The sequence below is a fragment of the Scyliorhinus torazame genome, chromosome 1 (assembly GCF_047496885.1).
Source record: "Scyliorhinus torazame isolate Kashiwa2021f chromosome 1, sScyTor2.1, whole genome shotgun sequence".
Taxonomy (NCBI): Eukaryota; Metazoa; Chordata; class Chondrichthyes; order Carcharhiniformes; family Scyliorhinidae; genus Scyliorhinus; species Scyliorhinus torazame.
Window position 1 is genome coordinate 335,721,067 of NC_092707.1, and position 24,890 is coordinate 335,745,956.

At 47.2% G+C, this 24,890-nt stretch overlaps 1 protein-coding gene across 1 annotated transcript in view; it reads right to left on the bottom strand.

Moving 5' to 3' along the window:
* ush2a (Usher syndrome 2A (autosomal recessive, mild)) overlaps window positions 1–24,890 on the bottom strand; it is a 1,730,413-nt gene that overhangs the window by 734,156 nt on the left and 971,367 nt on the right. The window contains exon 37 of the mRNA XM_072506478.1: window positions 20,659–20,821. Within this exon, the coding sequence (XP_072362579.1) occupies window positions 20,659–20,821 (163 nt within the window). The remainder of the gene's footprint in view (window positions 1–20,658; window positions 20,822–24,890) is intronic.

The following is a 24,890-nucleotide window of genomic DNA, read 5'->3' on the forward strand; positions in this document are numbered from 1 at the left end:
CAGAATAATTCTCAGCCAGTCTTTTTGAAACTATTTATTTAGAAGTCCGAATGAAGAGGACCAAATTGGACCTCATCACACCCATTTCTTGGGTATGAAATGGGAAGAAAAGGTCCAACTGTTCAGAGCTATATTCTATACCCCATATGTGCCTGAAACATGTCCAATGCCGTTTCATAGAATCATAGAAAGTTTGAAGCACAGAAGGAGGCCACTTGTTTGTGCCAGCTAAAAATGAGCCACCCAGCCTAAATCCACTTTCTAGCATTTGGTCCATAGCTCAGACGATCTTGCTAACCATCTTAAACAACCACCAGAACTTTGCATATGCTAATGACGAGTCTAATGCTTGTTTAAGGACTCCTATTCAAAAGCGGTCAGGATGTGCCAATACCTGGTGATGCTGAATGACTCACTTCACTGTTGCAATTTTGATGCAATTCTTTGCAATGCTAATTTCTTACCACCCTGATTATTAATGGTTAAAACTTTGATGAAGAAATATTCGACTGTGCCCAAGAATAGCAGCAGCCCATTTGTGTATTTATAAAGATGAATAGCAAAGTGCAGTGCGTTTATGGTTTATGATAGGACTGCAATTTGACAGTGAAGTAAAATTGTACGGTGAAGCAACATTGCAAAGTTAAACAACCTTTCTGCACATTTACTTGTATTTGTTGTGTTTTTTTGTCCAGCAAATAGCTTCCTCAGATGTAACAGCACTCACTCTGTTACATCCATTCAGGATTCATAATGAATGGGAAACCTTGGGCTGGCAGTGAACAATTTGGAGATTTCATAATTTATAGATTAAATTATTCAATTATTTGTATTGCATATTGAAAAATCACCACTCCTGAATGGTACATTGAAATTTGAAAAATTGGACTTTCCTCATGGCTCAGCTGGTTAAGCGGTATGAGGCTAGTCTTACAGACCAGGAAATTTCAAGGTTTAATTGCTAATCCGTTTTAATTTATCTCAGCCAGGGCACATTTGAAGACATTAATTAGCTCCGCACCCTGGGATTAAGAAGGGAAAAATCAGCAAGGGCTCCTGCACACGCTTTTTATGCATCAACCTTAATTGAAAAGGCTCATGTATGCATGTCAAGTGAACTTAGATTAATTTGTCTCCAACGTGCCCCCAAAATTGAGTAGCCTTCTAATACTCATTCAGTAAGCGCAGTGTTGAGAATTACAACTTGGCCGAGGTACAGGTGGGTAGGCAATACCTTTTGAACAATACGTGCAACTTAGAGTCAATGCTTTTAAGTAAGGAAGGTAGAGGAGAAAATGAAAAATCCAATGTTTATAAAGAGATAAGTATGCTGCAAATGCAGCATCCTAGTTCTGTGCATATCATTTATTCATATTGTAACTTGAATATTGCCGAAAAGGGAGAAATGATGCTGAAGCTTTTCATCTTGGACTTGTCAGAACAAATGCAAGAATGCCAACTTCCAAATGATCACAACAATACTATATGAGAAAACCTGCACTTGCAAAACTCAAAACAAAACGTCTACTGTTAGATGTGTTTCTGTGATTGAGCAACAGTGACTGAACAATCTTGAAGGCCCTAATAACTACACTAACGACAAATTTAAGATAACTAGTCGAGTTCATAATATGGCTCATTAATGCTTGCTGGAAACAAGATCATACGTTCATATGCAGGACCCGTTCTCTGCAAACAAAAGGGATGTGCTCAAGCCTTTGGCCTTTTTTAAATTACCTGGGGGTTTGGGCAACCTAGATGTCCTCATTGCTTTCTGCATGGCAATGCCTCAGCCAATTAGAATTAATTTACCAATCAATCAGTACTCTTTTCTGGCTTGGTACAGTCTGTACTCTGCCGATTAACTGAAGGAACATGCTATTTGGTTTGATTTGATCAGCAAATTGCTGGGATGTATAGCCTACAAACCCAGCAGTGCACCAGTACTAAAATTCGTACATGACATTGTTCAAATGTGCATCATTGAACCAGATACGGCACCGGGTGGTGGCCGTCCCAGTGATATTTCCCGCGTTGACGGCCACTGCCACTGCCTCCCAGACAGCACTGGCTGCCTTGTGGCTGACCCTCCGATCCCCTTGGGGGAACAGGGTATCCCGTCTTGACTCCGCCATGTCCAACAGTCTGGCCACGCCGGCATCTCTGAATTGTGGGGCCATTATGCACAGTGGCATGGCTGCTTGCTGTCTGGGGTTTGCTCTGCGGGATCAGTTTAATAGCTGCTCCTCCTCGTAGCTAGCGGGAAACTGCCGAGGGTGGTTCAGGTGAATTAGCTGGTGAGACAGTCTTTTGCGCGTGAAGCCCAAGGGGCATCATTAGTGCTCTAATTAATGTTAAACACCGGCGATGGCCTCACCGGGTTAGCTGTTGGGAAGTACCAGGCTGTTCCCGCTCGCTACCACACTTAGAAACGTTTCCGTTAGATCGCGCCCATTATATATACATATATATAAAGTCAACCTAAAAATATACTTTGTTTGTCACCGAATATATGGTTCTGATCACTTGAAATTTAGCATTCTTGCATTTGTTCTGATGAGTGCAAGGTGAAAAGCTTTGGCAACATGTATCTTTTTCCAGCAAAATTCAGGTTTCTTGTTACCAAGTCACTGCTCATTTTGTAATTGTTAATGATACCATTTTAACTTGCATCCTTATTTCACACATTACCTTATATATCTGTATTTATTGATGGCTGCACATTTAATCTTCCAGTGCTACAAGTCATAAAATATTGGCCTATATTTTGTCACAGGAAATCAGTGAGATTATCTGCCCTTACAGTTATTATGAAATACATTGAAATCTTTGGCACCCATACATGTGCAGTTAAATTTGGAAATCAGGAATTTGCTGTCTGATTTTCCCAGCTTCTCCACAATCTTGACTGCATTGGTACCGCACATATTCATCATCCTTATACATGTAAGGCGTAAAGTTGTTTTGCTTACCCACAACATACTGATTAAACATGCTAGAAAAAAGTTAGGGCAAGTCTATTCAAGTATAGTTAAATTTTAATGGCATAATGATTCTGAATTGTTACCAAACAAAATCTTCAGCACTGAAAATTTAATTTTACAAGAGTAAACTCTCATTCCTTCAGATTTTAATCATTGTGAGAGATTTTTAGACTTTTTTTTCGAAGTCTGTTTGCCTCTTTCTCTCTTAAACCCACTACTTTCCCTCTCTTCTGTACATGATTTTTAATTGAACTAAATATTCTAACTGGCATTCCCTAGTTTAGGCTCCGCATATTTCCGTAAGGATTCTTCAATCTGATTGGCTGAAGATTCACCTTGCTGTTATCCCATTCACACAAGTCCCAAGTTCCCTGGAGAGGACATCATGCTGCCTCAGATTCCTGATGGCCACAGATTGCTGTGAAAATGCCAACAATAATATAGAACATAGAACATACAGTACAGAAGGAGGCCATTCGGCCCATCGAGGCTGCACCGATCCACTTAAGCCCTCACTTCCACCCTATCCCCATAACCCAATAACCCCTCCTAACCTTTTTGGTCACTAAGGGCAATTTATCATGGCCAATCCACCTAACCTGCATGTCTTTGGACTGTGGGAGGAAACCGGAGCACCCGGAGGAAACCCACGCAGACACGGGGAGAATGTGCAGACTCCGCACAGACAGTGACCCAGCGGGGAATCGAACCTGGGACCCTGGCGCTGTGAAGCCACAGTGCTATCCACTTGTGCTACTGTGCTGATAACCGTATATGATAATCTGTAAGTGTGATGACTAATGAGCATTGTTTGTTGCTGCTGATTGCAAATTCAGGGCCAATATTAGTGAAATTATCAGGTGTTGACTCTTGTGGCATTGTTTAATGAAGTACATGAAGGCTTAACCATTAGTAGATTACAATAGAATTTCTATCAAAATCTAATAAAATTATCCATTCTGAGAACACTAATCAACAAAGTTGCATGCATAATAAGCTTGCATTTTTAGTTTAATACTTTTACATAGATACATACATAGAAGGCAGGAGCAGGAGAAGGTCTTTTGGCCCTTCGAGCCTGCTCCGCCATTTATCATGATCATGGCTGATCATCCAACTCAATAGCCTAATCCTGCTTTCTCCCCACAGCCTTTGATCCTATTCTCCCTTTATCATAGCTTTATCATAGAATTTATCATAGAATGTACAGTGCAGAAGGAAGCCATTCGGTACATCGAGTCTGCACCGGCCTTTGGAAAGAGCACCCTACCTAAGCCCATACCTCCACCCTATCCCAGTAACCCCACCTCACATTTTTTTTTTGGACACTAAGGGCAATTTAGCATGGCCAATCCACCTAGCCGGCACATCTTTGGACTGTGGGAGGAAACCGGAGCACCCGGAGGAAACCCACGCAGACACAAGGAGAACGTGCAGACTCCGCACAGACAGTGACCCAAGCCGGGAATCGAACCTGGGACCCTGGAGCTGTGAAACAACTGTGCTAACCACTGTGCTACCGTACTGTCCTTTAGGCAGTTATCATTTTACTGTATTCGGGGATTGTGGAGAGGAAAATAACCAGAATTCCCAAACTACGATGATCTTTGCCAGAAATACGAATTTGGATTTTGGGTTGTGTACATGATTTGCCCTACTTCTAATGGCATCTTTGGTCATTTAAGTAAGCAAAACGCTATTTTAAAGCTTTCACATAAAGAACAGCCATTCAGGAGGGCACCTATTATCCATGGAAACATGCTCAGAAAACAGTCAATTCATTCAGAAGAGAAGGAAGATGGGGGGGAAGAGAACTAACAAAACAGAGCAGGAGAACAACTATTTAGTACTTAGCCTAGGTTTGATGTGTTTATTTCTGAACAAGGCATTCCATTACATTGTGCTGGTCACTATTTCAGGAAGGCTATAGCACGAGTGTCCCATGCTGCACTGGAAGCATGCAGAGTGGGCAGATGACGACATCACACAGCATGTACAGCACACAGCTCATCATTCTGGATCACATAGGTCCTTCTAATGCACAGATTTATGCCGCTTAAGCACCCACAGTGGAACATGCGTTCAGTTGCACAAGGGACCCCTCCCTGCCACCCACTAGGACTATTTACAGGGACCACCATGTAACTTTTAGGTGAGGTGTTTTGATTTTCTTTTCTACAAGGGAAAGGCCCCCGAGCAGAAACCTGCTCTCAGTCATGGGGCTCTCGTTGCAATTCCTCATGGGCTGCAGCATAACATGCAGGTGGACCAGAGACAACAAAGAAGAGAAGCTGCTCACAGGGTGAGGAGGAGGAGGGCTCTCAACAGAAGGTCATATTCAGTTACGGTCTTCAGAGAACACTTCTCCGACCTTCACTAGGAGCAATGTTTGAGACAGCTACGATTCACAAAGCAGGTGGTCACAGACCTGTGCCGCATTCTCAAATCGAATCTGCAGCTTCAGAGCAGGATAATGCCTGCCACGTGGCTGTCAGCATCAGTGTGATTCTCAATTTCTACACCAGCTTGCAGCTGGTGGCATTGCCATTTTTCACTTGGCTGTGCATTGCTGTCTGCAAGAGAGCACCAAGGCCCTGAACTCAAGGAGAGTGGACTTCATTGTCTTCTCCACAGGCTGACACAAGCAGGAGATTTGGGCTTGTCACTTTGCCAGGATAATGGGTTCTCGATGATGCAGAAAACCATTGATTGAATTCAGGTGGCTATGCAGTGCCACATCTCCATGGGGGATATGCACCAGAACTACAAAGGGTGCTATTTCCTGAGCATGCAGTTGCTGTGTGACCATCTAGAGATCATTGTGTTGGTGAATTCTCACTATCCTGGCAGCAATATTTACCACTCAATCGTTATCAGAAAATCTGAAATTGTTGGTCATTGTCACATTGCTGTTTGTGAAAGCATGCTGCGCACAGATTGGCTGCTGTGTTCTTACACACAACTGTGACTACACTTCATTGACTGGAAAGCCCATTGGGACTTCCTGTGGTTATGAAAGGTACTACATAACTGCTGGTTTAGCTCAGTGGGCTAGATAGCTGGTTTGTGAGGCAGAACAAGGCCAGCAGTGTGGGTTCAATTCCCGTACCAGCTTACCCAACCAGGCGTCGGAATGTGGCAACTAGGGGCTTTTCACAGTAACTTCATGAAAGGTACTACATAAATGCAAGTCTTTCGTATTTTTCTCTTTCTCTGGCCTGTTGCTCCACTGCTCTGGTCTCTTCCTGTTGAGAAAGTTCTCTCATTCATTTCCAGCACCTGCTACAGCTGGGGTTCACCTCGCTTTAAGAGTAGTTTAGCTTATAATTGGTGCGAGCCTCACATGAGGCTCCTTGCCGAGTGGGCAGCCATGAGCTCCTTTAATACTGGGTTGCACCCCACAATCATGAAGATACGTAGTCCGCACAAAGTGTGCCCGCTGCCTGCATAACTTTCATTGGTGCATGGTAATTGAGCTTCACTAATTTCTGGGAAAAAATTGAAAATTTATTATGAAATTTGGCTTTGTAGTGCCTGTTATCAGAGTGCCAACAAAGGATTTCTTTTGCCAAACTGCTGCCTCAGCAACAGTTCCTTCAATGATAGTGAGCACCATCTCCTCCATAGGCTGAGGATGTGCAATCCTCCCTGTCCCCCATCTATCCTGCATTGCTGTCTCTGGTTTTGGACCACCTTGCCCTGCAACAGAGAGGGAAGTATATCAATAAATGTAGTGCATTCTCTTTGGGGATTATGCCTATTATAATTTAATAGCTGGCATTGTGTGCAAACTGAGAATATGGCAATGGGACATTTTGGTGACTGAAAGACTTTAAGAATATTTGATTCTGTGTATTGGGAAAGTTAAGGGTTAAAAGCCTGGGGGTATAGTATGTTTTTAAAAGGTTTCTGTTTTGCTTCTAGGGAATAGCAGATGAAATTGATCAAGGAATGTGTTTTTTAGTCTAGGCTAATGACTGTGGTTTACCGAGGGAAGTCCCTGGGGTGTTAATGTGCTTTACAGCCTTTAGAGATAATTAGTTTATTTCAGCTTGGGGAGATTAGGTCATTGCTGGGTGGAACTCAGAAAGGCAGGAAGGCAGTGAGTTGGAGAAGCTTTGAGAGAGAGAAGTGCTTAGTTCTGATTTGCCTGACTCTGAATTCAAAATTCTTTCCAAGGAGGTTAAATGAAAAAAGTAATAATGTTTTAAAGCAGAGAAGACAAGGAAGAGGCTAAAACAACCTAGATGAAGCAGCTATTTGAAGATGTTCAGCAAGAGTCTGAAGGGGTTCCAACCAGAGCCAAATCTGTTTTGTAATGTCCTGCTAATTTTAAGATGAATTAAGAGCTGTATGTTTCTTTTCATAGAATCATAGAATCCCTACAGTGCAGAAGTCGGCCATTCAGCCTATCGAGTCAGCACCGACCCTCCAAAAGAGCACCCTATCCAGGCCTATGCCCCCGCCCTATCCCTGTAACCCTACCTAACCTTTTGGACACTAAGTGACAATTTAGCTTGGCCAATCCACCTAACCTGCAAACTGAAAGGGTTTCCACTCGATGAAAGCGCAACTGGTGTGTGACCATGAGCTGCATGTCTGTGCCCGATACCTGGGCAATATGCATGACCCATTCATCCTGGCGCACTCAACGGCTCCTGACACCTTTGAGGTGCACCCCCAGTTGAGGGGTTGGCTTTTGGGTGACAGGAGTTATCCGCTGCGGTTGTGGCTGATGACACCTATCCAGAGGCCCCAGACCGGCGCAGACACCCGCTACAATGATGCCCATGCAGCGACCAGGGGCATGATCGAGCAGTGCATCGACATCCTGAAAGTGCCTGAACTGCTCTCTGGAGGGACCCTCCAGTATAGCGCTAGGAGGGTCTGCAACATTGTGGTTCCCTGTTGTGTCCTCCACAACATCGTTCAACAGAGTGGCGACGCGCCGGAGGTGGGGGATGAACACCAGGCATCGTTTGATAAGGAGGATGCGGAGAATGGCCAGAATGGGCTGGGCATGCTGCCTCAGCAGGCACAGGAGGCTGCACAACCTGTGCGCCAGGGCCACGCACACAGGACGCTCTCATCACCTCCAGATTCACCGCCTACGGGGCCTGACCAATGGCATGAACATCCGATCCCACCCCCATAACCACCGCACCCTCCCCACCCACCCGGCCGTCCACCCTCTCCCATGATACCCTCCCTGAACACCTTCCCACCCCCCCAAAATCCCCTCCGTGATTCCTACCTGCCTCACTACAGGGTGCGTGCCCTAGGTAGGCAGTAATAGCAGGTCTGGTCCATGGGACGGAGGATGAAGGCAACACACTCTGGATGAGCTCTGGTGATCCGCATCATTTGACGTTTGACTCCTGCCCACAGTAGCACTTTCCACCGTCCGCCTGGGTGATCCCTGCATGTGAGCTGGCCATTCCATCACACGGTCCCACTGAACCATTGGGGTGGCAGAGGTGGGTGCGGAGTAGCCCTAGGAGCTATCCCCGGGGGCTACCCCGCCACCTGGTGCTGCCAGTTCTGGAGGCCGCTCTCGTCTCAACTAGGGCATCCATGCTTGTGGCCATGGAGCAGAGAGACTGGCCCACCTCCCTCTGGAAAGTGCCACATCAGTCAGTGACTGTGCCACCTCCTTCTGGGACTGGCTCAGGTCAGCCAGTGCCAGGGCAATACCACCGATGCCCTCAGCCATAACCAGTTATGTCTGGGTCAAGCTCTGGAGCGCGCTCGCTGCTGCAATGTTCAAATGGCACTGGTACATAGCTGCCTGTGGCAGGGCAGCTCTGTTCTGTGCCTCGGCCACCTCCCGCACTGAATGCCCCAGGCCTTGGACATACTTACTCATGGCCGATAACTTTGCCCCAAAGCCTCCACTGCGGACACCACCAGTGCGGTGTTGGCCTTAGGTGGCATGCACGTTCAACGCCGCCTCCTTCCCCTGCAGGCGGTTGGACTCCTCCAACTGCACTCGCAGATGCTGGATACAGCCCCTTATGCGGTCCCTGGCTCTGTGTCTGCATCTCCATTATCGATGGGACAGCCCTTTCCAGATGCCTGAGACCCATCTGGACGGCAGCTAGTCCTTAGCATTGCACCGCCCTCCAACCGTCCACCGCCTCGGGGGTTCCTAATCACACCTGATATTCTGTTGCATGTGTGTGGTGCACACCAGTTAGTGCGCCAAGATCCTCTTCATTAACATGCCAACCGAGGTGGGTGTCTCTGGGATGGTGCAGGGTGTTGGAGACAGTTGTGATGGAAAGTTGGTGTCGCCCCCAGACTAGTGCTTCAGGATGTCTCGGCCTAACATTTGGGGGCTCATGCCACTGTCTTGCTGCTTCATCACTGGAATCTGCTTGGGGTTGGGATTGGAGGTGGGGGACAGCAGAAAGCCTGCCTTGTTAGCAGGCGATCCTGCAAGACACAAGACATGACGCATGATTGGATCACCGGTTGGGGTTTGTGGGTGGTGTGGCGGGGGGGGGGGGGGGGGGGGGGGGGGGGGGGATGTAGGGGAGGTGAGATAGTGTGGCGGTGGTGAGAGGGTGGTGTGTGGGTTGTGTGGGGTGGTGATGGGGTGGTGTAGGGGGTAGTGTGGGGGTGGTTTGGGGGAGCTGGGGTGGGGGCCATGTCACACATGCTATGGGGACACCGCAACTTAGTGGGCGCTCACTTGGTTGCCCGATGCCGACCTTTGCCTCGGCGACTGCCCTCTCTCCGAACCCACCAATCAGGTTCAGTGCCTGCTGCTCTGCGATGGTGAGAGGCCGCAGGTCCGGTGGTTCCCCTCCAGTCTTTTCTCTCTCTCTGAGGTTATGCACCACCTTCTCCTTGGGGAGAGGGTGGGGGAGAGACCGCAGGTTCACAGTGTTGGCCAGTCAGACGCATGCAGCACAGGGGTTGGACAACTGGTGGCCTTTGTGGGCAGGGCACCGGCCATGGCGGGCAGTAAGGGTGCTGGTCTGTGGTGCAGGGTGGAATGTGAGCAGACTGCCGGCGGGTGGGTTTTGGCCGCCCTCCGGGTGAGGGGGGTTGGGGGGGTTACGAGTGTGTGGGACGGGGTTGGTGCCAGTGCCCGGTGCTGCCTACTCACCCTGGCCGCCCTGAGGGGGTCGTGCAGCTTCTTCTGGCACTGGTGTCTGGGCCTGGCAGTGGGGCCCATGGCACTCACGGTCTCTGCCACCTGCGTCCAGACCCGGTGTATGGCGGCAGATTCAGCCTCCTTCCCACCTCGGGGAATAGGGTTGCTCGCTTCTTCTCCATGGTGTCCAGCAGGGTCTTGAGTTCTGCATCCGCAAACTAGGGTGCAGCGTTCGTGCTGCCATCTTGTTGGCTGGGATGAGTGTGTGTGGGCAGTGGAGTGGTGATATGTGGCTGCAGCTGGCAGCCTCTCGAGTGGCAATCGGGCACCATTTTTCATTGGAATCGATCGAGTTCCACGTGGTGCCAGTGCTAATCCATTAACGGATCATGAATGCTCTGGGACCAGCGGCAATTTAGTTCATAAAAATCCACTGATTCAGTCCGAGAGTCAGTCTCTGAAATGGAGAATCCCATCCTAAGTTCTTGCGCTGGAGAAGTGGAAATTAACAGACAACATCTCCCGGGACAGGGAATCATTAAACATTGTCCATCAATGGGATCAACTGCCCTGCTAATTTCTGAAGGAATTCGATGAGGAACCCATCTGGGTCCAGAGCTTTTCACGATTGCATTGATCCAATACATTTCAGAATGTTTTCATGGCTCAACGGGGACTCCAGCTGTTCCCTTCTCTCCCTCTCCATTGTCAGTAAGGATAATCCATCCAAAAACTGCATCACGGCGAACTCCCTTTCGGGTGGGGGGGCTCTGATCCATAAAGACTTTGATAAAAGGCTTCAAATGCACCTTCAGTGATGAATAGACCAAACTACCACCCGAGTTCCTTACCTGCACAATCTCCCGGGAGGCAGCCTGCCGCTTCAGATGGTGTGCTAAAAGACGACTGGCTTTCTCCCAGTGTTCATAGAATGTTGCCCTCGAACGTCTCAGCTGGCTCACAGTCTCATCCATTGAGAGTAATTCAAACTGTGTTTGCATCTTTTTCCTAATCGGCAGCAGCTCCGGTGTAGGGGCAAGCGAGTACTGATAGTCCACCTCGAGGATGGATTCCACCAGCCTGTGCCACTCCATCCTCCCAACAATTTCCAGATGTGCCTTGTGGGAAATTATCTCCCCCTAATGACCACCTGAAGGGATTCCCACAACGAAGAGGTTGAGATCGACTCACTCTTATTAAACGTATTGTACTCCCCAATGGCAGAGGATATGCGCTCGCAAAATCCTTTGTCTGCCAACAACGGCATGTCCAATCTACACAGTGGGCATTGAGAGGGGCCCGGCTCGAATACCAAATCCACAGAATGTGGGGCATGGTCTGAGATCACGTTTGCTAAGTACCCTACCCTCTTCACCCACGGAAGGAGAGACCTACTCACCACAAAGAATTCGATCCTAGAATAAACCTGATGGACATGGGTGAAGAAAGAAAAACCTTATCAGTCAGATGCAAAAACTGCCATGGATCTGCCCCCCTCATCTGTTCCATAGAAACTAATAATGCCCTTGCTATTTCGGATGGAATCAGAGACTTAGGTCTAGCTCAATCCAACTGAGGGTCCAAAACATACGGGATGGCATTCTCTGTCGGCTGACACCGGAATCAGGAAACATGATTTGGCGAAGAATCAGTTCCAACTCCAAAATCGTGGCGGGCGCTGATTTCACACAAAATCGCAATTCTCCGTCGTCTTGACAGTGGCGTCAATGCATTCCAGAATGCACGTGCAGTAAAGGCCATACATATCATTAGCAGGCCTGACCCAGGGCCTCCGCGATTCTCTGTCTCCACTGGGGCGAATTCCCAACGGCGAGGTTCACTTGTGCTTTTAAAAATCGTTAAACAGGCGCCGTTGCTGTTGAGGGAGACAAGGTAGGACACGGAGAGGCACGACTGTGGGCGGTCGGTCCTGACACCGACCGGGCTGGGTGGGGGGCCTGCCAGGGCCGGAAGGCGGGAAGGGGTGACAGAAAGCTAACGGGCTGTGTGGCCGGGGTGACCCCCCCATGGGGGAAACTGTGGGCCGCATAATGTCCTGCTGGTGGGTGGCAGCCGGTTGGGTGGGTGGTATGACGGAGGGTGCCGGGTTGTGGGGTGGGGCACGGGCATATGGCCGGTGTCACTCTGCAGAACCAGGGGCAACGTGGGTGGTCGGTGGGGTGTGCAGCAATGACGGTCTGTGCCTGGGCAAGCCCCCCCACACCCTCATCCCAGAGTCAACCATTTCCACCAAACAGGTTAATACAAAAGCTACTTAAAGAGTATAGGCACATGGCCCACCCAAGATGACGGGCAGAGACTCCATCCAGACTTAATATTAAAATAATTGCAGTCACCGTCAAAAACTATCCCCCCCCCCCCCCCCCCCCCCCCACCTCCCAACAATACCACACCCAAATAAACAATCAAGCAACCACCCAAAAAGCAAACAAAGACTCCTCGCCCCGATCTCCATTCTCCACTACCACTAACCCCAAACAAAACAAACAGTGGGTGAGTGCCCACTTTTTGGATGCATTGCTGCTCAAAGGAACTCCTGCTGGCACGCAGATGGAATTGCAGCAGCATCACCACCGTGTCGTGGACTGCCTTCCTCCAGGAAAAGATGTTTCCTCTGCCTTGGCAGCAACATGTTAAGCTATAATTCAGCTATTCATTTGGCAACACTTATTCTACCAAAGCATAGTTTACCACACACTTACTTCTAAAAGTGCACCCATAAATTGTATTCGCCATTCAAGCAGCGACCTAACGTTGACTTTGCTGGGGCTGTTTAGCACAGGGCTAAATCGCTGGCTTTGAAAGCAGACCAAGGCAAGCCAGCAGCACGGTTCAATTCCTGTAACAGCCTCCCCGAAAAGGCGCCGGAATGTGGTGACTTGGGGCTTTTCACAGTAACTTTATTTGAAGCCTACTTGTGACAATAAGCAATTTTCATTTTCACATTCAGCTCGTTCTCTAAAACTTCAATAAAATTATGAACTGCAGTTACCCTCACCACTCTGCACCTGTTAGCTAATTCTTCAGCTGGCAGGGTGGCCCCTGCCTCGAGTAAAGACAAATCAATAATAATAGCTTATTGTCACAAGTAGGCTTCAATGAAATTACTGTGAAAAGCCCCTAGTTGCCACATTTTGGCACCTGTTCAGGGAGGCCAGTACGGGAATTGAACCCGCGCTGCTGGCATTGTTCTACATTACAAGCCAGCTGTTTAGCCCACTGTGCTAAACCAGCCCCTAACCATCAAGTCCAACTTTATTAATCAAAGACAAAACGCCCTCTCACAGAAGAACACGGAAATACAAACTTTCACAAGAAATCCAAACAAATCCCCATACCATGGGGAGGCAGTGGCATAGTGTTATTGTTGCTGGACTAGCAATCCAGAGACTAAGGGCTGGATTCTCTGATTCTGCGGCTATGTCCACAGGATCCGCCTGGTCTTACGACCAGAAAGTCGGCGGTGCCCCTGCACCGATCCTCCGTCTGGTGGTGGGCTAGCAGCCGCGCAACATAAAGGCTTTACCTGCGGATACGGCCGCAGAATGGCCGGGTCCGTGGCCGCGCTTGCGCACGGCGACGGCCTGCGGCAGCCTGCCATGCAACATGGCGCCGGCCACGCGCAGACCCGGCCTGCTAAAAACTGTCCCCCTGTAACTCCACTCGCCACGCTGGACCACCCCCCACCAGTCTGCCCAGCCCCCGCCGAAGCCCAGCCTGCCAGTGGAACGGCTCCCCCCGACTGTGGCGCCACTGGACACAGTCTGCAGCGGCTTCGTGAGGTCCTCGAACGTTGTGAGGACACGCACCCCACGCTGTCGGGGACCCGGCCCATCGGGGGAGGGCCTCAGGTGATGTCCTGAGGCCGTCCATACGGCGTGCGGCGTACTCAGCGGTTATGCCGTTTTTGAGGGGGCGGAGCATCACAAAAACGGCAGCTCCCCTGATTCCAGCGTAAACATAGATTCTCTGGCCAATCGGCGAACGCGATTTCGGCGTTGCCGATCGGAGAATCCCACCTTCAGAATCATGCTCTGGGGTCCCGGGTTCGAATCCTGGCATGGCAGATGGTGAAATTTGAATTCAATAAAAATCTGGAATTAAAAGTCTAAAGGTGATCATGATACCATCTGGTTCGCTAATGTCCCATAGGGAAGGAAATCTGTCATCCTTGCCTGGTTTGGCCTACATGTGACTTCAGACCCACAGCAATGCGGTTGACTTTTAAATGCCTTCAGGGATGGGCAACAAATGTTGGCTGAGCAGCGAATCCCCACATCCCGTGAACGAGTAGAAAAAAAACACACGCCCTCCCCAAACATACAAAGACAACAGCCCATGCTTCTTAACAAAAGCTTCTGCCTCCTCCGGCACATCAAAATAATAGCCTTTGTATTAAAAGTCACTCTGAGATGTGCAGGGTAAACCACCACAAGTCAAACTCCTCTCTTATACAACGCGGCCTTGGCCTTGTTAAATGCTGCCTGCTTTTTAAGTAGCTCCGCGCCCACACCCTGATAGAGCCTGATGGTGTTGCCCTCACACTGTAGTCCCGATGATACTTTGCCCATCTTTCCTCCTCCTAAAAACTGGAATCTCACGATGATTACCCGTGGTGGATCACTGAGACAAGGCCTCTGGGTCGATCCAGCTCTGGAGGGACGTCACTCCATCTTCCTCCACCACCTTCTCAAACATTTCTGAGATATAGTCCATCGGATTTGAGCCTTTCAATCTCTCCTTCAACCCCACGATTCTAAGATTATGTCTCCTGGAGCAATTCGCCAGGCCATCCGCCTTGGCCCTCAGTGTTTTATTAACACCAGCCAACACTGCCATCTTGGCTTCTAATGAGACAATCTGATCACTCCAGTCCGAAAGAAGAAGAATAAAGGGATTAAGGGTTATGGCGTTTGGGCCGGAAAGTGGAGCTGAGTCCACAAAAGATCAGCCATGATCTCATTGAATGGTGGAGCAGGCTCGAGGGGCCAGATGGCCTACTCCTGCTCCTAGTTCTTACGTTCTTATGAAAGAGCCGCCTCCACACCCTGTATCGCCTTGCCATGCACCTTTACCGTCTCATAAATCTTCTGCAATGCTGAGCGAATAGGAGCTAGGGCTCTTCTATTGACTTGTGAGGGTTCTCGGAGACAGCCTGCCACTGCTTCTGAAATTCTGTTGCCAAGATGCTTATAAGCATCTCGGCCAACAATGGAGCGGGCAGAGTCGCGGTAGTAGCCTTCACCATTTTCTCAGCCGAAGACCTTCGAAAGGCTTCCGAATCCGTTGACGAATTTTATTTGCAAGTTTCCTTGTCCTGGACTTTCTGGGCATCTCTTCTGTGGGAACATCATTCCATCGAACTAGTGAAGTTATAGCTGAAACAAATCCAAAAACTGGACGAAAAAGACTAAAAATAAAGAACTCTGGCAGGTGCCTCCTCGTGGGCTCCCTAAACTCCCTATATGCCGCCACCAGAAGTCCCGTAACCTGAATTTCTAATAGCACAATCTTTTTCAAAGCCAGTCACTTTCAGCATTCAGATAATGAATTATTTTTTTAAAAATAGTAACAGAAGATTGTATATCTGCAGAAGTTGTTTTTAGTCTTTACACAGAAATTATTAAATTATTGGTTATTGTGCCTGAACAAAGTTATATAGCTTGGAGCAACGATCAGTGAAGCTGGCAGCTCAATTGTGCATTTTTTAAGTAGTCTGTGTGGTAAACCACTGTATTGTATTGTATTATATTGTACTGTTGTATTGTTACATGCCTGGGCTTGTCCCTGCTGACTCCGCCTGTGGCTCCTCCCCTCGGGCTCATGTATAAAGGTGGTTGGTCTCCGCCTCTGATCCAGTTCGGGATCAGAGGCCAGGAGGCTTTCTGTTTAGTGTATTAAAGCCTCAGTTACGTTCACCACTCGTCATGTGTTCATTGATGGCATATCAGTCTGAAGGTTGAAGTGTCAGTTGTTGTGCCAGTTTGCTCTTCAGTTGTACTGTTTTTAATTATGTTGCTCTGCTGAGCTAGGGCCTTAACTGCCCAGCTGCATCCCCTCTCTCCTCAACCCCTCAAAGTCACTCTTGTGTCCATAGTAATGATGCTCTCTGTGTGAATACCACTCGTGTGAGGAAAATGAACTTCTTTCAGCATCGTAGCCAAGTCCTCAGGATTATACTCTTGGCATTGACTGTGGCAGCGGCTAGGCACACTGACTTCTGAGTCTTCTGAATTTGTCTGGAGGTCTTCCTCATGCCCTGTGGTTACATGGCCCCTCTCTTCCTGACGAATCCCTGCACCAAGGCTTCCAGAGCTTTATCTGAAAACCTTGTTCTCTACCCTCCCATGCCATTTCTACAGTTCTTCTAAATTTAAAAAATTGGGTCTGTTTTCCTTGGAGATTTGATAGAGGTATTCGAAATCATGAAGGGTCTGGACAGGATAGGGAAAAAATGACCCGATTGGTGGAAGGATTGAGAACGAGAGGGTGCAGATTTAAGGTGGTTGGCAAAAGAAGTCAAGGCAACATGAGGAAAAACGTTCATGCAGCGAGTGCTTAGGATCTGGAATTCACTGCCTGAGAGTGCGATGGAGGAGAGTTCAGTCGAGGCACTTGGGCATTGTTATCTGGAAAGGAAGATTGTGCTGGGTGACAAGCAGAAGACAAAGGAGTGGCTGAGGTAAATTGCTCCAACAGAAAGCCAGCACAGACATGATGGGGTTAATGGCCTCCTTCTGTGTTGTACCAATTCTGTGATTCTTGCTGACTTTTGTCTCCAGTTTCAATACCTCCTGCAGCAAGAATGCACCTTGTCGCTAAATGCAGTTCCTCTCGCATGAGCTTAGACTCCCCACTGAGGCACACAGACACTTTTGGTACACTTAGTGTTGACTTGTATGTGACTCATTTAAATTAGCAGGCAGCACGCAGTTTGTGTGCTGCTTTTAACAGAAGAAATGGACATGCTTAATCATGCATCGTGTACCCTTTGCTCATTTTCAGGCCGCTTTTCATTTATAATCCATTCTATTGAGCAAGCCACCAATTGCCGTAAGAATGTAAGAAAACAGAAAACCAAACAAAAACCATTCAAGAGCACTCCTTCCACAGTCCTACACAGTCTCCCCGATTGCAGACTTTAACCTTTCCATTTAATTTCTTCAGACAGTGTTCTCCCTAACACCCAAAGGCAATCGAGTGAGGCTCCTGGATATATAATCATCCTCCAATCAACCTGAGCTGATTGCGTTCTACAAACAACATTTTCTTGATCCCAGCAGCAGAGGAACAATGGTGTTCCATCCTCAGTGCTGTATGTGATTATAGGTAACTGGAGCCATTCCAGGCAGACGTAAGCGGAGTTAAACAGCAGCCATATAAATGTTACACACTGGTTTTAATGTTACAAAGATCGAACATAATTGAGAGAGGTCAATGATGATGTTGCCCATTTATTTTTATGGCTCTAGCAAGCTCACTTGCCTTCAGATCTTTGATTTGGTAACTGCATCTGATCTATGCTCAGGCAAACACATGTTGAAAGCGGGCGTAAACTCTTCGGAAAACTTGACCATAATTGTCACCAAAGGGAACTTTAAAGTCTTGTGGGCAGCACGGTAGCATAGTGGTTAGCACGGTTGCTTCACAACTCCAGAGTCCCAGGTTCGATTCCCGGCTTGGGTCACTGTCTGTGCAGAGTCTGCATGTTCTCCCCGTGTGTGTATGGGTTTCCTCCGGGTGCTCCGATTTCCTCCTACAATCCAAAGGTGTGCAGGTTACTTGGATTGGCCATTCTAAATTGTCCTTAGTGTCCAAAAAGGTTAGGTTGGGTTAAAGGGATAAAGGGGATAGGGTGGAAGTGTGGGGTGCTCCTTCCAAGGGCCAGTGCAGACTTGATGGTTTGAATGGCCTCCTTCTGCACTGTAAATTCCATGATTCTATGATTCTATGAAAGGCTGTATTGCCCAGGATTGTAACCCTGATTGGTAGGTGAGAATAAAAATCTGCATCTTACCTGTACATTCCGAGAATTCAAATATTTGTTGATAATAAATTTGTGTGAGGGCAACTTACCAACTTCCAGAATGTGGTTGGACTGTCAGTCCAAAGTATGGCAAAGAAAGTACTGCAAGAGTTGTTAGTTTTGGGCACTGTTCTCCATCTTTAGTGCCAAAGACAGAAAAGATGCAACAGATTTGGTATACCAAACTTGGTATATCATTCTAAAATTTCCCATTCTGAACACAAATGGAGAAGCCACAGAAACCTTTTCTCCTGTTTATGGAACTAGCACCCACACCAGCAGCAATGCTTGGAATTGATTTCTTGATTACGAAGTCCAAATACATTTTAAAAAATTATTTTATGGTGTATGGGTGTCGCTGGCTAGGCAAGCATTTATCGTCCGCCGTTAATTGCCTTTTCGAAGGTGGTGGTCAGATACCAACTTAAAGGCAGGAGGCTTTTTGTGTGAAGAATAAATTGGGGAGGCAGTGACTGAGATTTGCAGACGAGTCTGCAGGCACCTGAACCATTTTATTTTGTGCTGACTAAAAGTTTACGTTTATTTACCCTCAGTTCATGACCAAATTCATAATTTTTGCCTGTTTCGTCTGCACACCCAAGAATATTCTGTCATGTTCCTAGCCATCCATTCAACCTGAGGGAAAATGTAGCACACATAACTATTGAATTTTCACGGTTATCAACCTTAAAAATATTCATCTATCCTCACATCTCGCTTATTCAACGTGACCTGTTGCTCTTCACAGTTCCCTACCTATTAACACAAACAATATGTGAGCCATTGGGGGAACTGAGGACAGGTGGGTTGGGCTTTGGGCAGGAAGTAAAAACGTTTTCATTCTCAAATCTGGGGCTGGATTCTCCGTCGACGGGATCCTCCATTTTGCCGGCAGCACACTCACGACCACGGATTTACTGACGGCGTAGGGGTGCCCACAATGGGAATTCCCATTGGCTGGCTGCCGGGATGGAGGATCCCGCTGACGGCAGAGGTGCGCCACACCAGAAACCGGGTGCGGCGGGACGGAGAATCCGGCCCTGGCCTCAGCTTGTTTTAATGAAGACAGGTAAGGAGGGAGTGGGCACCTAATCCAGTCTCACGAGGCGGTTTGATCAGTAAAAGCATTTACGGACAGTGTGTGCCACCATTTTAGCAGAAGTTTTATTTCTAACACATGGAGCTGGAGTTCCCCAGAGCTGAGAAATCCTAACAAGTAAAAGGAGGTTCTGGAGGCCACATCAAAAAGGTATCTTCTGAAGACTCGAAATGTTAACTCTGTTTCTCTCTCTAGATGCTGCCGCATCTGCTGACGTTTTCCAGCATTTTCTGTTTTAGTTTCGAGATGTAAGTACATTCATTGCGCCACATATTGATTAGGAGGAATAGGGGTATTTCCTCCAGGGTCAATAAGCTTACATTGTACACCAACACCTGTAAGAAGGAAGCAGTCCTGTTTTCAATATGCAGAGAGATCTCCTGAAACCTTTATGGCTGATATTCGGTATTACCAGAGGCAAGTACTGAACATAGAACATACAGTGCAGGAGGCCATTCAGCCCATCGAGTCTGCCCCGACCCACTTAAACCCTCACTTCCACCCTATCCCCCTAACCCAATAACCCCTCCGAACCTTTTTGGACACTAAGGGTAATTTAGCGTGGCCAATCCACCTAATCTGCCCGTCTTTGGACTGCGGAAGGAAACTGGAGCACTCGGAGGAAACCCACGCAGACACGGGGAGAACGTGCAGACTCCACACAGACAGTGACCCAGCAGGGAATCGAACCTGGGACCCTGGTGCTGGGAAGCCACAGTGCTAACCACTATGCTACCGTGCTGCCCCCACTGGTGGGGAGAATTGCGGGAAGGTAGGCAATGTTGGCACCCCGTTCGGTAAAACTTAATTGCCAGATCTTGGGTCCGAAGAGACCTAGATGGTAAGCTCAAATGTTTGAGGTTGTTCTGTGGCTCAGGAGGGGAATAACTTTTCATTTAGGCTTCACAAGGAACTCTTGGGTCTCCCTTGAATCAGATTACTCTCCCATCATGGAACGATCCCTCTCCTAATCCAGACAACATCCCACTGCTCAGCCCCTCACTCAGGCTCCGATTTCCAGTGTCCGCCGGGTCCCAATATCCTCCTAGTTCTGAGTGGTGGGGCAGTCCCCAGTTGACCAACTCCTGCCACTACTGTTCCCACTGGCTCATCAGTTGAAATATCCATTTGACATGCTGCCAGAAGGAAGGGTAACACAGCAATAATGTAGTGCTGCCCAGAAGTTGTGATCGGCAAGGTCTCCATGTTAGAGGTCTGGTCAAGTATTTCAATAACATGCTCCTGTTTCCTTCCTGGCTCCCCCTTTATCAAATCTAAAGAACCATGTACACTATCGGAAAAACAGAAAGGTGTCGCTGGTGCTTTAAAAAATTTACACTTATTAATCAGTGGTGAACTGTTTGTTGCCCAATTTTTGTAGCAAGACTCGCAAGGAGACAAATTTTGTCCAGTTTGTTGACCTTACCTTGCTCTGCGTAAAATAGCCCGGTGAAAATAATTGAATATGTCAGAAGCCCATTTGGTGCACTTGGAGCTGTCCATTTCACTTGGACTGACCTGGGGTCTTCAACAATCACAGCAAGTGAAACACTTCCCACTGGTGTAGATCCCAGTGTTCGAGCTTTTACCTAAAAGAAAGTCTTGAATTTATATAACATATATCAAAACATTAAGTACAATAGAAGAGTTTTGGTAAGCTAAATTGACAATTGCAATAATGTTACAAACAAATAATGATTGATCACGTTCATATTTCAGAAACAACGCATGAGAACAAGTGCATTTGTATCCTCTTGCTGTATTTATGGTGCTTAAATGGTTTACTTTGTTTTTATTGTTCGAATATTTTAAAGAGATTTAGGATAATTTAATGAAGTTTAATTAGAATGAGGTAAAGAAAGAGCTTGCATTTTTACAGCAGCTTTCACAACCTCAGGACATCACAAATCACTTTCTGATTAAGTGCTTTTTGAAGTGCAGTGGTTGTAGGAAATGCAGCAGCCAATTTGCACACAGCGAGGTCTCCAAAACAGCAACTCATAATAAAAACAGAAAATGCTTGAAAAACTCAGCAGATCTGGCAGCATCTGTGGAGACAGAAAGAGAGTTAACATTTCAAGTCCAATATGATTTCTTCCAAAGAAGAGTCAGATGGACTGAAAATATGAACATGTTTCCCTCTGTGCAGATGCTGCCAGGCCTGTTGAGTTTTTCCAGCATTTTTGATTTCAATTTACCACATTGTTGGATAGATGCCGGTGTTGCAGCTATACTGGAACAAATTAGCTAGGGGTATGGCTGGTTCTGGAGTACAAGACTTCAGTGCTACTGTTACCTTACCCTGGGCAAGTGCGTAGTCAATTCCAGCCCCACTCATCCCAGAGTCACAACACCAAGTGAATTAACCAATAATTCTTATAAAAATACTTGAAGTCTTTGGCCCTTAGCTGCCCAGTAATTACAGTCACCGGGTTTGTAAATTGAAACACAATTACTGCTTGTTTATAGCTAGAATAATGGTGAAATATGCAGTAATTACAACTGGATGCCAAACAAACTAGCCTACTGCTCCCTCTTTAACTGTCCCACCCTCTATCCACACACACATACACAAGACAGGAAAACACGGGGGAGGGGTGAAAACAATAAGGGTGAAGATCAAAAGATAAGAGCCTTTGCTTCCAATGGTGTTTCTATAGCAGGCTTTCCTCACAGCATGCTGGTTGATCAAAGTCCTTGGTTTGCAGTTGGTAATGGTCTTCTTTGCAGGGTCAGTCATTCAGTACAGTGTTTACAGGCAGCAGGCCCCAGGAGAGGCACTTTAGTTCTTATCAAACTGGGCCTTCAGTTCGAGGTTCACACTTAGGCCAATTTCGTTCTTGTGACACTTCATCTCACATCAAACCCTGCTTCCAGCTTGTGGTTTAACTTCAGGCCTCTGCACCCCAACTTGCTGGAGAGAGAGTCAGCTCTCACAGTGGCCTTCTGAAGAGAGTTTATTTGGATCTTTTGAGAGAGAATTAATTCGAACCCCCCAGCCAAGTTGCAGAATAGAAAGTGAAAATAAATTGGTCTTCTTGACTCTGAGAATATTGCAGTGGGATCAGATCAAATCACCACCTGTTACCGGGCAGAGCACAGCCTTTTTGGCCGAGTAATTGGCCACCAGCCAAATCAATAAAACCGAGTCATCACTGACACTGGACAAGCGGCAATCACCAGTTAAGTCAGCACAGCCTTCTGGATTCTACTGTTTCAATTAAAGGTACAGGCTGCTTTGCCTTAAAGTCACAGGTCCATTAACTGCCCATGGATCAAAACTGCAACAGCAAAAATAAAAGGGGAATTAAGGGAATAAACAGGGAAACAACAGAAACAAACAGGGAGGGCCTTATACTACAACAAAGATGCCTTTGAGATCCATAGCCTTTGCTGTATCCAGTGTCTTCAGAGCCAATCAAATTTTCTGTACATTACCTTCTATTATGGTGGGGACCTCAGGAATGGGACAAGATGGATTATCTATTCAGCCTTTCCGACTGAAGGTGGCTGCACATGCTTCAGCCTTGTATTTTGTACTGATGTTCTGTGTTCCCCATCATTGAGAATGGGAATCTTTCTGGAGCTGCTTCTTCTAGTTGGTTGTTCCAATGTCCACCATCATTCACAACATACCAATGGGGAAATCACTGAAGCATCTTCAGACTTGCCTCTGATGTTGTATAGGAGACCCTGGATGGACAGCAGGAAGGAGACTCTGTCCCCTCCAGGGGGTTGGTGGGTGGCGTGTGGGCGGCAGTGGAGAAAGCCATCAAAGCAACACCTCTGACCCCAGTTAGAAAAGGTTGCAGCGGAAGTTAATGCCAGAAGCTTACCTCGCAACAGAAAATAAATTAAATAACTTCAGTTTGCCAAGGTAAGAGTGGTAACCTTTAGATCTTTTATTCTCCACTCACACCTCTACCACTATTGATCTCACTTCATGCAATAATCTCATCCCTACTCTGCTCTCTATCACTGCATCATACTTGACTCCACCTCCTTTCCCTTCCACTCCCACAATCTGAACTTCATACCCTAACCACATTGGCAAACCTCACTGCCTCACACTTCATACGTTGCAGATTACATCTGAGCTACTCTTCCATCACAGGCACATTCTCTATGCACTTAATAAAGGTGTGGCCTAAAGCAAGAGAAGGTAGTGTGCACATTGGAATCTGTGGCTGCATCTGGTTGCAGCTCCTTTACCGGGTGAAAAAATGGAGGAATTCGCAGCCGTAGGTGGAATTTTACTGCTCCGTCCCAGTGGGGGCATTCAAAACCCGAACGACTTCAACAGGATTAAAATATTCCGTCGGTGGTAAGCGTGTAAAATTCTGCCTAAAGCGTGGGGTTTCTTTACAATTTATCTTCTTATTTGTGTCTTACTCCTATTTCACCGTACACACTCAGCCACTTCTGTCTCTGCTGTCCCTTCACATTAAAATCTAACCTTTTTTCACTCTCTTTAATTCAAGTGCTGGAAAAGTAGCCGAACAAAGAAGGATTTGCTATAGGATTTAGTAATGTAGCCACCTGGGTTGGCCAACTCCCGATGTAAAATGGAGCACAGCAAAGGCTGTGGGAAATTCAGTCAACACAGGCAGAAACTAGCAGGTGCAAGTTACTGTAAAAGCCCAGACAGCATCGATACAAGCAGCCATCTGCATAATAATGTAGCAGCCATCTACATACTAATGAGCGATCCCCGGGTACAATCAAAACATTTGGGATAAACAAAGTCAAGCCAGACAACTCGGCGCCAACAGGAGCCAACACAAAAGAGGTTAACGGACACCTCAAAACCACCCATCGATCAGGGAACCGCTCCAGTATTGGAGAAATCGAACCAAGTGATTGGAACAAAGTCCGATCACTTGGAACCAGGTACAGGGTCCGCCCCGAAAGGCGGGAAGCCCCTGGGGACTATAAAGTTAAGCCCCCAAGTTCAAATCGTTCTTCTTGATCGGGTCACTCAGCAACGCGAACCAACCCTTGACAGTGACCGGTTCAGCTGCCGCCAAGTTCCAGTAAGTCTTAAGTCAACGCTCGTTACGAGATAGGCGCTCCTAGCTACCAGCCCATACCAACTTCGGATCCCGCAGACTCAGAACCCGAATGAAAGGCTATTTGTTCCCCTGACCTGGTGGGCCAGTCCGAAGCTAAGTATAGGCCTGTTAGTTGTAGAAGTAGCTTAAAAGTAGAATTGATGCATGAGTAGCGATTACTGTGTATAATAAATGTGCTTTGATTTGAATCTTACTAATTGGTGTATTGAGTTATTGATCATTACTTGAACTTGAACCTCGTGAAGGTATCATAAAGATACCTGGATAAAGAGCAAAGGTTATAAAACAGAGCCAATTGAACCAACCAAAAGTTAGCAACGGTAATAGGGAATGAATGAGGGCAGATAAGGGCCAGGACCGCACATAGCCCCATTTTCTGCACTGAGGTGCATTGCTCATCAGAACTCCTCAGTGTAGCGAGAGATCAGGAGACCATTTTAAATGGCGTCCCGGTCTCTGGAGCTCCCGACGTGACATCCAATGCCCCCCCACACAACCTCAACCCAAATGAGAATGTGAGGACATGAGCATGACAAAAACCAGGATAATAGATTGGGGAAAAGCTGAGAATAGAAAGGGAGAAAAT